The sequence below is a fragment of the Eriocheir sinensis genome, unplaced genomic scaffold (assembly GCF_024679095.1).
Source record: "Eriocheir sinensis breed Jianghai 21 unplaced genomic scaffold, ASM2467909v1 Scaffold618, whole genome shotgun sequence".
In the NCBI taxonomy this organism is placed as follows: domain Eukaryota; kingdom Metazoa; phylum Arthropoda; class Malacostraca; order Decapoda; family Varunidae; genus Eriocheir; species Eriocheir sinensis.
In genome coordinates this window covers 127,501-137,526 of record NW_026111963.1, presented here as the reverse complement: position 1 = coordinate 137,526, position 10,026 = coordinate 127,501, and the positions used below count along the sequence as shown (strand labels likewise).

Sequence of the window (10,026 nt, the reverse complement as noted above, 5' to 3'; positions counted from 1 at the left end):
TTCCTCGGTGTTTAATAATAACAGTCCTCCCACCACCACCACCAACACCAGTACTAATGTAAATCATGATCATGCATTGTCTAACTTTGAAATAAAACCCGATGAAGTCCTTAAAGCCCTCAAATCACTTAAAACAAATAAAAGTCCTGGACCTGATAAAGTATATCCAACTCTGCTGAAAGAAACAAAGAGCGAAATACTCTCCTCCCTCACAACCGTATTCAATATGTCCTTGCGACAAGGCATTGTCCCTTCAGATTGGAAAAAGGCTAACGTGACACCGATTTTAAGAAAGGAGACAAAAAGTACCAGGTAATTACAGGCCCATTAGTCTAACTTCGGTTGTAGGTAAGCTACTTGAGGGCATAATTAGAGACAAAATTGTGAGTTACCTTGAAAGCCACTCATTAATTGGGGACTCACAACATGGCTTCCGAAACAAAAGATCCTGCCTATCAAATCTATTAACCTTTTATAACGACCTCTTCACTGTTTATGACGTAACCAAATCACTGGACGTAGTCTATCTTGATTTCCAGAAAGCGTTTGATAAAGTCCCGCATCATAAATTACTTTACAAATTAAAACAAATAGGTATTGACGGTCAGGTAAACCAATGGATCGCGAATTGGTTGAGCAACAGACAACAAAGAGTAGTGATTGACGGATTTAACTCAGAGTGGGCGCCTGTCACTAGTGGCGTCCCTCAGGGCTCGGTTCTTGGCCCAGTGCTCTTCATTATTTACATCAACGACGTGGATGTTGGACTCAATAACCGCATTAGTAAATTTGCAGACGACACAAAGATTGGTAACTCGGTTCTCACTGACGAAGACAGGCAAAGCCTCCAAGAGGATTTGCACAAAATTTCAGCTTGGTCGGATAGATGGGAGATGCCCTTTAACGTAGACAAGTGCCAGGTCCTTCAAGTTGGAACGAGGAATAAAAGTTTGATTACGAAATGCGCGGCGTTAAACTCAAAAGCGTTCAATGCGTCAAGGACTTGGGGTCAAAATCGCGTCAAACCTCAAATTCTCACAGCAATGCATCGATGCAGCAAATAAAGCGAACAGAATGTTGGGCTTCATTAAAAGAAACTTTTATTTAAGAATAAAGATGTAATACTCTGCTCTACAACAGTTTAGTCAGACCCCACTTGGAATATGCGGTACAGTTTTGGTCTCCCCACCATGCAAAGGATATTGCTAAATTAGAAGGTGTTCAGCGTCGGGCAACGAAAATGATCCCTTCCTTGCGCAACAAATCCTACGAAGAAAGGCTTTCTACCCTTAACATGTTCTCTCTTGAGAAACGTCGCCTCCGAGGAAAACTGATCGAATGTTTTAAAATACTTAATGGTTTCACGAATGTAGACAGATCAACATTGTTTATGATCGATGACACTTTACGCACGAGGAACAATGGCGTAAAACTCAGATGTAGACAAGTAAATTCAGACTGCACCAAATTTTTCTTCACCAACGTTGTAGTGCGAGAATGGAATAAGCTCCCATCATCAGTGGTCCAGTGTAACACGATTGACTCCTTCAAAAATAAGCTCGACCGTCACTTCCTTCAACTTAATATCAACTAGAGTAGAAATGCAACGTTTTGGAGTCTTCTGATTAATGTAAAATCACTTAGGTTTAAGGACAGACCACCAAGTCTGGACCATGGGGTCTGTGTGGTCTGATTTTCTATGTAAATCTATGTAAATCTCTCTCTCTCTCTCTCTCTCATCAAGTGACGATGTCAACACACCAGTCTGGCCGTTCTAATTCTTCACTGACTGGATTTAATCAAAGTCGAACAAAATCAAATGAAAAAATAATAAAAAAAATACGTCCACATAGATCACACTTATGTATCTTCGACCTTTTTATGCATGTAAAACACAGATAAAATTGACGAATTTTACGGAAAGTGGAGCCTGGCATCCCACACGCGGCTCTGCTGTGTGATTGGCTGTCAGGCCACGAGAAGGGCGGGGCGGAGGAGAGCTGTGCAAAAATGTGACACTAAAAGGAAAACGCGATCAGGCCACGGTGAATTTTACACACACACACACACACACACACACACACACACACACACACACACACACACACACACACACACACACACACAATGGAAGAATGGTAAGTGAAACACGGTACATCAAACCCGTACACTTGGACCCAAAATAAGCATACCTCCCAACAACATTATAACGAACACCGCCGCTACCACCACTACTAATCACCCACCACTTGAATAACTACCATTAACACCATCATGGCAGGCACTTCAACCGCAAGAACTACCATACAACCCCCCTCCCCCCCTCACCGCAACTACCACCACAACTGCAAAAGAAGAGGGAAAATAGAAGGAAAATGATGAAAGCGGAATGCAAATTCGAAGGAAAAGTTTGTGAACAGAAAAAAAAAAGAGAAGGAGAAGTATGGAAATAATAAGTATGAGTAAGTGAGAGTTTTGAAGGAATAAGAGGAAGAAAAGAAGGAAAAGAAGAAGGACGAAGAAAAAAAAGAAAGGAAAAAATATTAGATGAAGTAAAAAGAAGACTTTCAAAAAGGAAACAAAAAGATGAACAAGAAAACGGAACAAGGAAGTGGAAGAAAAAATGTCAAGGAATTATAACTCAAAGAACGTAGAGGATACAAAAAGGAAGTCACGAGGAAGGCGATGGAAGAATTAAAGCAAGGCAGAGTAGGGAGAAGGGATAAGAGGCGAAATAAGACTTAGAATATATGAAAAAGTAAGAGGATATGAAAAGAAATAGAAAAAGTTGGAAGAAAACAATAAAAAGGAGGAAAAAATAAACACGAATGGGAAAGAAGAGAAACAAAAGAGAGTATTTAAATGGGTAGAAATTGGGAAGATTAATATTATGAGAACGTAAAAACGCAGGAAAGCAAAACGAGGAAGTAGAAGTAAAAACAAAAATAACATACAAAATTGAAATAGGAGGAAGGAGGAAGATGAAAGGCAAGAACAATAAAATGGAAAGACAAAAAAGACAAAACAGACGGTACAAACAGAAAAGAAGAAGGATAAAAATATATACGAATAAGGCTGAAAAAACAAAATAAAAGGAAGGATAAGTAAAAACACGGTTGGGGAGGAGAAGAGGAAGAGATGAAAGGAAAGAAAACAAAATGGATGACAAAATTTGGATTGAGATAATGAGGAAGTAAAAGAGAGTTAGAGAATGGCCGCGCGGGAGAAAAGATGTGAGCCAAATTAAGAATGAGAGGGTAGGCAGGAAAAAAAAAAAGATTAGAAGCAAAATTTGGAGTAAGATAATGAGAAGCAGAAGAGCGTGACGACTGGAAGGAAGTAGAAGAGGAAGAGGAAGAGGAAGAGGAAGTGATTGAAAGAGGAGGAGAAAGAGGAGATTGAGAAGATTGACGTGCGAGAAAAAAATGTGTAAAGGCAACATAAAAAAAAATGAAAGGGGTGAAAAAAAAGATTCAAAGCAAAATTTGGAGTACGATAATGAGAAGGAAGAGCGTGAGGTCTGGAAGAAAGTAGAAGAGGAAGAGGAAGTGATTGAAAGATGAGGAGAAAGAGGAGATTGAGATGGAAGAAAAAAAAGATATGAGATAAAAAGCAAAGTTGGAGTAGGATAATGAGGAAGAAGAAGAGGCGAGTCAGGAGTAGAAGGAAGTAGAAGAGGAAGCGGAAGTGATTGAAAGAGGAGATTGAGAAGGTTGACGTGGGAGAGAAAAAGTATTAAAGGAAAATAAAAAAAGAAATGAAAGGAAGAAAAAAAGAACAAGATTAAAAGGAAAATTTGGAGTAGGGTAATGAGGAAGTAGAACAGAGTGAGGATTGGAAAAAAGTAGAAGAGGAAAAGGAAGAAGGGAAAAGGAGAATCAAAAAAGGAAAATCAATGGGAAACAGTTTAATTTGAGCAGAAAGTATTGCAAAGACCGTCAGAAAAAAAATGAAAAAAAACATCATAAAAAAGGAAAGAGGAAAAAAGGGAAAAAATGGAGAAAAAAAAACGATGAATAGAAAAGAGTGGAAGATGAAAAATGAAAAAAAAAAAGATGAAAACGTAGAATTAAAACTGGGAGAGAATGATCATAAGCAGGAGTAAATTAGAAGATAGGTGAGCGGAATAAAAGAAGACTAGACAAAAAAAAGAGAGAGAGAGAGAGAGAGAGAGAGAGAGAGAGAGAGAGAGAGAGAGAGAGAGAGAGAGAGAGAGAGAGAGAGAGAGAGAGAGAGAGAGAGAGAGAGAGAGAGAGAGAGAGAGAGAGAGAGAGAGTCAGCAGGTGGCAGTAAGAGGTGGTGTTAAGTGTGTGTGTGTGTGTGTGTGTGTGTGTGTGTGTGTGTGTGTGTGTGTGTATTTGTAGCTCAATGCTAACAAGAGACAAATCCATCACCAAGGCTCCTGGAGGGCAAGGCGGGACGATCCAGTAGTTAACAAAGCCTCACGCCGCTGAACGCGTCATCTGAGAAAATTCAGAAGAAAAAAACTACCCGAGAAATCGTATTGTTGCAGCAGCTAAATATTTGTAACTGTAAATATTTTGTACGCCTCCCTTCATTGCCAATAATCAATATAAGGGAAATATATTTGTGTGACATGTTATTATTCTTGTAAGATTAATAATACGAAGTTCTTGCTGGGCTTGTGGCAAGAATTTTCGGCCGAGTGGTTCATTGGGTAAGGTGGGCACGATGCGGCCAGTCCCAGCTCACGGCGGCTTCTCGGTGTGACGAGATGTGTGTTGCGGCGCCGGCAGGTTTAGGTGAAGGTGAGGGGATGAATTATGAGGGTTGTTGTGAGTAGAAGGACCTAGGAGCATGAAGGCGTGGGTGCGGGGTTGGCATGGGCGTAATACTTGTTGCAATCATTCGGCCAGGGATGAGGGAGGCTGTGGGTTGGTGTGGGTGGCATGTGGGCGTGGGTGCGGGGTTGGCATGGGCGTAATACTGGTAGCAATCATTCGGCCAGGGATGAGGGAGTGGTGTGGGTTGGTGGGTGGCAGGAGGAGCATGAGGGCGTGGGCGTGGGATGGGCGCACTACTTCCAGCAACATTTCGTCACCTGCATTACGTCCCATCGCCCCAGCGTTACACTCTCAGCCTTTTCTTTGAGCGTCCCCGCCAGTGGTCGGTGTAGCCAAGGCGGAACACGACGAGGAGAAGCCATCCCAGAAGAGGACAACGTTGATGACCTGCACGTTCCTGCTAAAGATTGTTCATTTACATTAAAATGACTCAGCAAAAACAAGTGAAGAAGTCTTGGTGCTGCGGGTGCTTCGGCTGGCTCTTCGCCAGGCGGAAGCGCCACAGCCCTCCGAGGAACCTGACGACATCGTCGAGGAAACCGAAAACGCGGGTGCCCAGGCCGATGCAGGGCAACAGGCCCTGGTCTGCCTGAAGAAGGCTGCTCAGCCTCTCGCAGTGGTGGAGGAGGAGATCCCCTCCGACACCTTGCTGGATGCTGATGGGGTGGTGGGGAAGGGCGAAAAGGAGGCCACTGGCAGGAGGCGTCAGACTCTCATCATCACAATCCACTTGGTGAAGAGAGAGAAGGTCCAGAAGCCAGTGGATGATACAACAGTCGCACAAAAAGACTGCACGCAATTGGAGAGCCATGGCAAGAGGGTTCAAACTCTCGTAATTACTCTGCACATGGTCAAGAGAGAGAAAATAAAGGAGGTATACGATGAGCTCCCCTTAAAGCACCGAGGCACGGCTGGGGACGCTCCTTCCAGCAGGAGCAAGGCCGTTACCGGCTCACCGGAAAAGATGCCCCTTATCAGCAGCTTCAAACAGCGGGACGCATCTCAAACACCGGTCAAGAAAATGATCAGGTTCAACTTCCAAAACCTGAACACTTTCGTCAAAATTCGTGAGCTGTACTGTGCCTACGACTACTGCAAGTATGGCTTCCCTCTCTCCAGCATTCGTCCTGAGCTGAAAAGCTTAAAGGAGAGAGCAGTGGAGCCACAGGAAGAGCCACCAAAGGAAGCGGTAAACAAACTGCCAGAGGCTCAGAAAACAGTAACAGAGGAAGCAACAGATTCAGACAACAAAATCAATGAGCCACAACACCTCACAGGGATCCTCAAGAAAGGAAAGACGGCCAGCACCGCTCATAAATGTGTGCGCTTTAACTTCCAGAACCTGAACACTTTCGTCAAGGATCGTGAGCTGTATTGTGGCTACGACTACTTCAGGTATGGCTTCCCTCTCTCCAGCATTCGTCCTGAGCTGGAAAGGCGAAAGGAAAGAACAGTGAAGCCACAGAAAGGGTCAGCAAAGGACGCGGTAAAGAAACACAACACACGACACCAGCAAACAGTTGGAGCAGCTCGCTGTGCACAAATGAATACCACTACTGAAGGGAAGTCTCCTAAAGGTATCCTGAAGAAAGAAAAGATGCCACGGTCCACCTGTCCAGGACATGTGTGCTTCAACCTTGGTAACCTCCGCGCCCCCGTTAAGGAACGTGAGGTGTACCGTGGCCACGACACCTTCAGATACGCCGCGCCGCTCCAAGTCACTCAGCCTCCCAACTTTACCTCGAGGCCTCACCAGCAGCCCGTTAGATCCGCCTCTAACTCGCTGCGTGGCGCACCTCGGAACCTCGCGAGGCCGGCACAGCGGAGCAACGACTCCTTCCTGCAAAACAGTGGCTGGTATGCTGCACACAACTACACCAGCAGCCGCCACTCACAGCACCGCCAGCACAACGCCAGCAGCCACGTCCCGCCCAGATACGAAACAAGGCATTTCTACGAGGGACAGACACATCGGGGCACCAACTCCCGCAGCAGAAGTCGTGCCAAGAGAGGCGCAAAGCCGAGTGGTGGCGAGTTTCTGTGAGCACCGGGCGAGTACACAGCGTCGTGATCAAACTCAAATGTTCAGCGACGTACAGGTGACGTACATTCCGGGTGCATTTGTCAACACCCGCTGAACAGTAACTGTCGCTGACTGGTGATAACAGAGACTGAGGAGTGCCAAGAAGCACCACAATCACACTGAGAGGAACGGCTCGCCAGCTGACTAAAATCACCATGCAGAGGAACGCATCCCATGGAACGGTGCCACTTCTACGGAACAAATTGTTCAAGAGTGTGGCATCTGTGGGGAGTGTTTGGACGCATGTGTGTGGTAACATTTCTTATCTTATATTTCAAATGAAAAAATTGAAAATATTGTCTTACAAAAAACCTTAGGCAGGGATAGTAGGGTCGTGTTGCACCTCAGAACAAGAAACGTTATGTAAGGAGTTGTCTGAACGACCACCTGTTTTAAAACTATATTTAAATGAAAGGTATTAGAATGCTCTTGCCAGTATGCTTCAGCTCAGTGTGATGACCTGAGTTTTATTTTGTCTCTCATTCTCTGCGGAATGATTATAGCTTCCAGGTCTGAGACGCGTGCCCAGAGCGTGACGGAGGTGAGATCGGGATGGAGCCACACATTCCGCGTTATTCATTTATCATGGCAAAACTCCCTGGTTCAGTCACGCTTGTTCGCGTGCTATCAACGATTGAGGCAGCTCACAGAAGGTGCAGGAGCCCTAGAAGTTTTGCTAAAAATGGTCTTCACATTTATGCCAAGAATCGTGCAAAATCTGTTCTCCGACTTGCCAATAACTCCTTCATCAATAAATCAAAATATTGAAATTTTGCTAACAAAATTGTTTCCATTTACCTGAAAATAGCTCCCAAAAAACTCTCTCTCTCTCTCTCTCATCAAGTGACGATGTCAACACACCAGTCTGGCCGTTCTATTTCTTCACTGACTGGATTTAATCAAAGTCGAAGAAAATCAAATGAAAAAATAATAAAAAAATACGTCCACATGGTACACACTTATGTATCTTCGACCTTTTTATGCATGTAAAACACAGATAAAATTGACGAATTTTACGGGAAGTGGAGCCTGGCATCCCACACGCGGCTCTGCTGTGTGATTGGCTGTCAGGCCACGAGAAGGGCGGGGCGGAGGAGAGCTGTGCAAAAATGTGACACTAAAAGGAAAACGCGATCAGGCCACGGTGAATTTTACACACACACACACACACACACACACACACACACACACACACACACACACACACACACACACACACACACACACACACACACACACACACACACACACACACACACACACACACACACAAACACACACAATGGAAGAATAGTAACTGAAACATGGTATAACAAACCCGTAGACCTAAACTCAAAATAAGCATTCCAACTAATAACACTATCAGGAACACTGCCGCTACCACCACTACTAATCACCCACCACTTGAATAACGACCATTAACACCATCATGGCAGGCACTTCAACCGCAAGAACTACCATACAACCCCCCTCCCCCTCTCACCGCAACTACCACCACAACTGCAAAAGAAGAGGGAAAATAGAAGGAAAATGATGAAAGCGGAATGCAAATTCGAAGGAAAAGTTTGTGAACAGAAAAAAAAAGAAGAGAAGGAGAAGTATGGAAATAATAAGTATGAGTAAGTGAGAGTTTTGAAGGAATAAGAGGAAGAAAAGAAGGAAAAGAAGAAGGACGAAGAAAAAAATGAAAGGAAAAAATATTAGATGAAGTAAAAACAAGACTTTCAAAAAGGAAACAAAATGATGAACAAGAAAACGGAACAAGGAAGTGGAAGAAAAAATGTCAAGGAATTATAACTAAAAGAACGTAGAGGATACAAAAAGGAAGTCACGAGGAAGGCGATGGAAGAATTAAAGCAAGGCAGAGTAGGGAGAAGGGATAAGAGGCGAAATAAGACTTAGAATATATGAAAAAGTAAGAGGATATGAAAAGAAATAGAAAAAGTTGGAAGAAAACAATAAAAAGGAGGAAAAAATAAACACGAATGGGAAAGAAGAGAAACAAAAGAGAGTATTTAAATGGGTAGAAATTGGGAAGATTAATATGATGAGAATGTACGAAACGCAGAAAAGCAAAACGAGGAAGTAGAAGTAAAAAAAATAATATACAAAAGTGAAATGACAGGAAGGAGGAAGATGAAAGGCAAGAACAATAAAATGGAAAGACAAAAAAGACAAAACAGACGGTACAAACAGAAAAGAAGAAGGATAAAAAAATATACGAATAAGGCTGAAAAAACAAAATAAAAGGAAGGATAAGTAAAAACACGGATGGGGAGGAGAAGAGGAAGAGATGAAAGGAAAGAAAACAAAATGGATGACAAAATTTAGATTGAGATAATGAGGAAGTAAAAGAGGGGTTGGAGAATGGCCGCGCGGGAGAAAAGATGTGAGCCAAATTAAGAATGAGAGGGTAGGCAGGAAAAAAAAAAAAGATTAAAAGCAAAATTTGGAGTAAGATAATGAGGTAGCAGAAGAGCGTGACGACTGGAAGAAAGTAGAAGAGGAAGAGGAAGAGGAAGTGATTGGAAGAGGAGGAGAAAGAGGAGATTGAGAAGATTGACGTGCGAGAAAAAAATGTGTAAAGGCAACATTGATAGTGGAAATATAAAGCACTGAATAGTGAGACAGCCAGGCTCATGCAGCTGTCTAATAGTGGACAGCCGGGCAATGAAGCTCATGTATAAGGTGTCAGCCAAAGTGGACAGCAGCGGGCGTGAGCTCATGTGCCAGGTGTCCTGTGGTGGACAGCCAGGAGCTGATGGGCGCGAGTGTCCTGATGGTGGACGGCGGGCGTGTGAACTCATCGCAGCCGGGCGTGGTGGACCCAGCCGGAATGATCACAATGAACCCAGCCAGGCCGATGGCTCGCGGGTGTCACAGTAGTGGACAGCGGGCGGTGGGCTCGCCAGCGCGGCTGTCTAATGGTAGACAGCAGAACAGGCTGTGCAGGTGTCTACAATAGTGGACAGCGGCGGGCGGCGTGGGCTGCGTAGCGCGGGTGTGTCACAATGAGTGGACATGGCATTTTATGAACGCCGCCAGATTTGGTTGTGGTTTGTCGTCAAGTACAGTAAACATGCCGTTTTCTTTCCTGCAATATACAAAACACTCTTACATTATCAGTAGTCAGTTAAC

General features: G+C 43.9%; 1 protein-coding gene across 1 annotated transcript in view; it reads left to right on the top strand.

The window, feature by feature from the left end:
• The first annotated feature begins 5,305 nt into the window (after positions 1-5,305).
• Positions 5,306-10,026, top strand: part of LOC126993470 (uncharacterized) — a 15,209-nt gene continuing 10,488 nt past the window's right edge. The window contains exon 1 of the mRNA XM_050852606.1: positions 5,306-5,903. Coding sequence (XP_050708563.1) covers positions 5,653-5,903 — 251 coding nt within the window. The 5' untranslated portion in view covers positions 5,306-5,652. The remainder of the gene's footprint in view (positions 5,904-10,026) is intronic.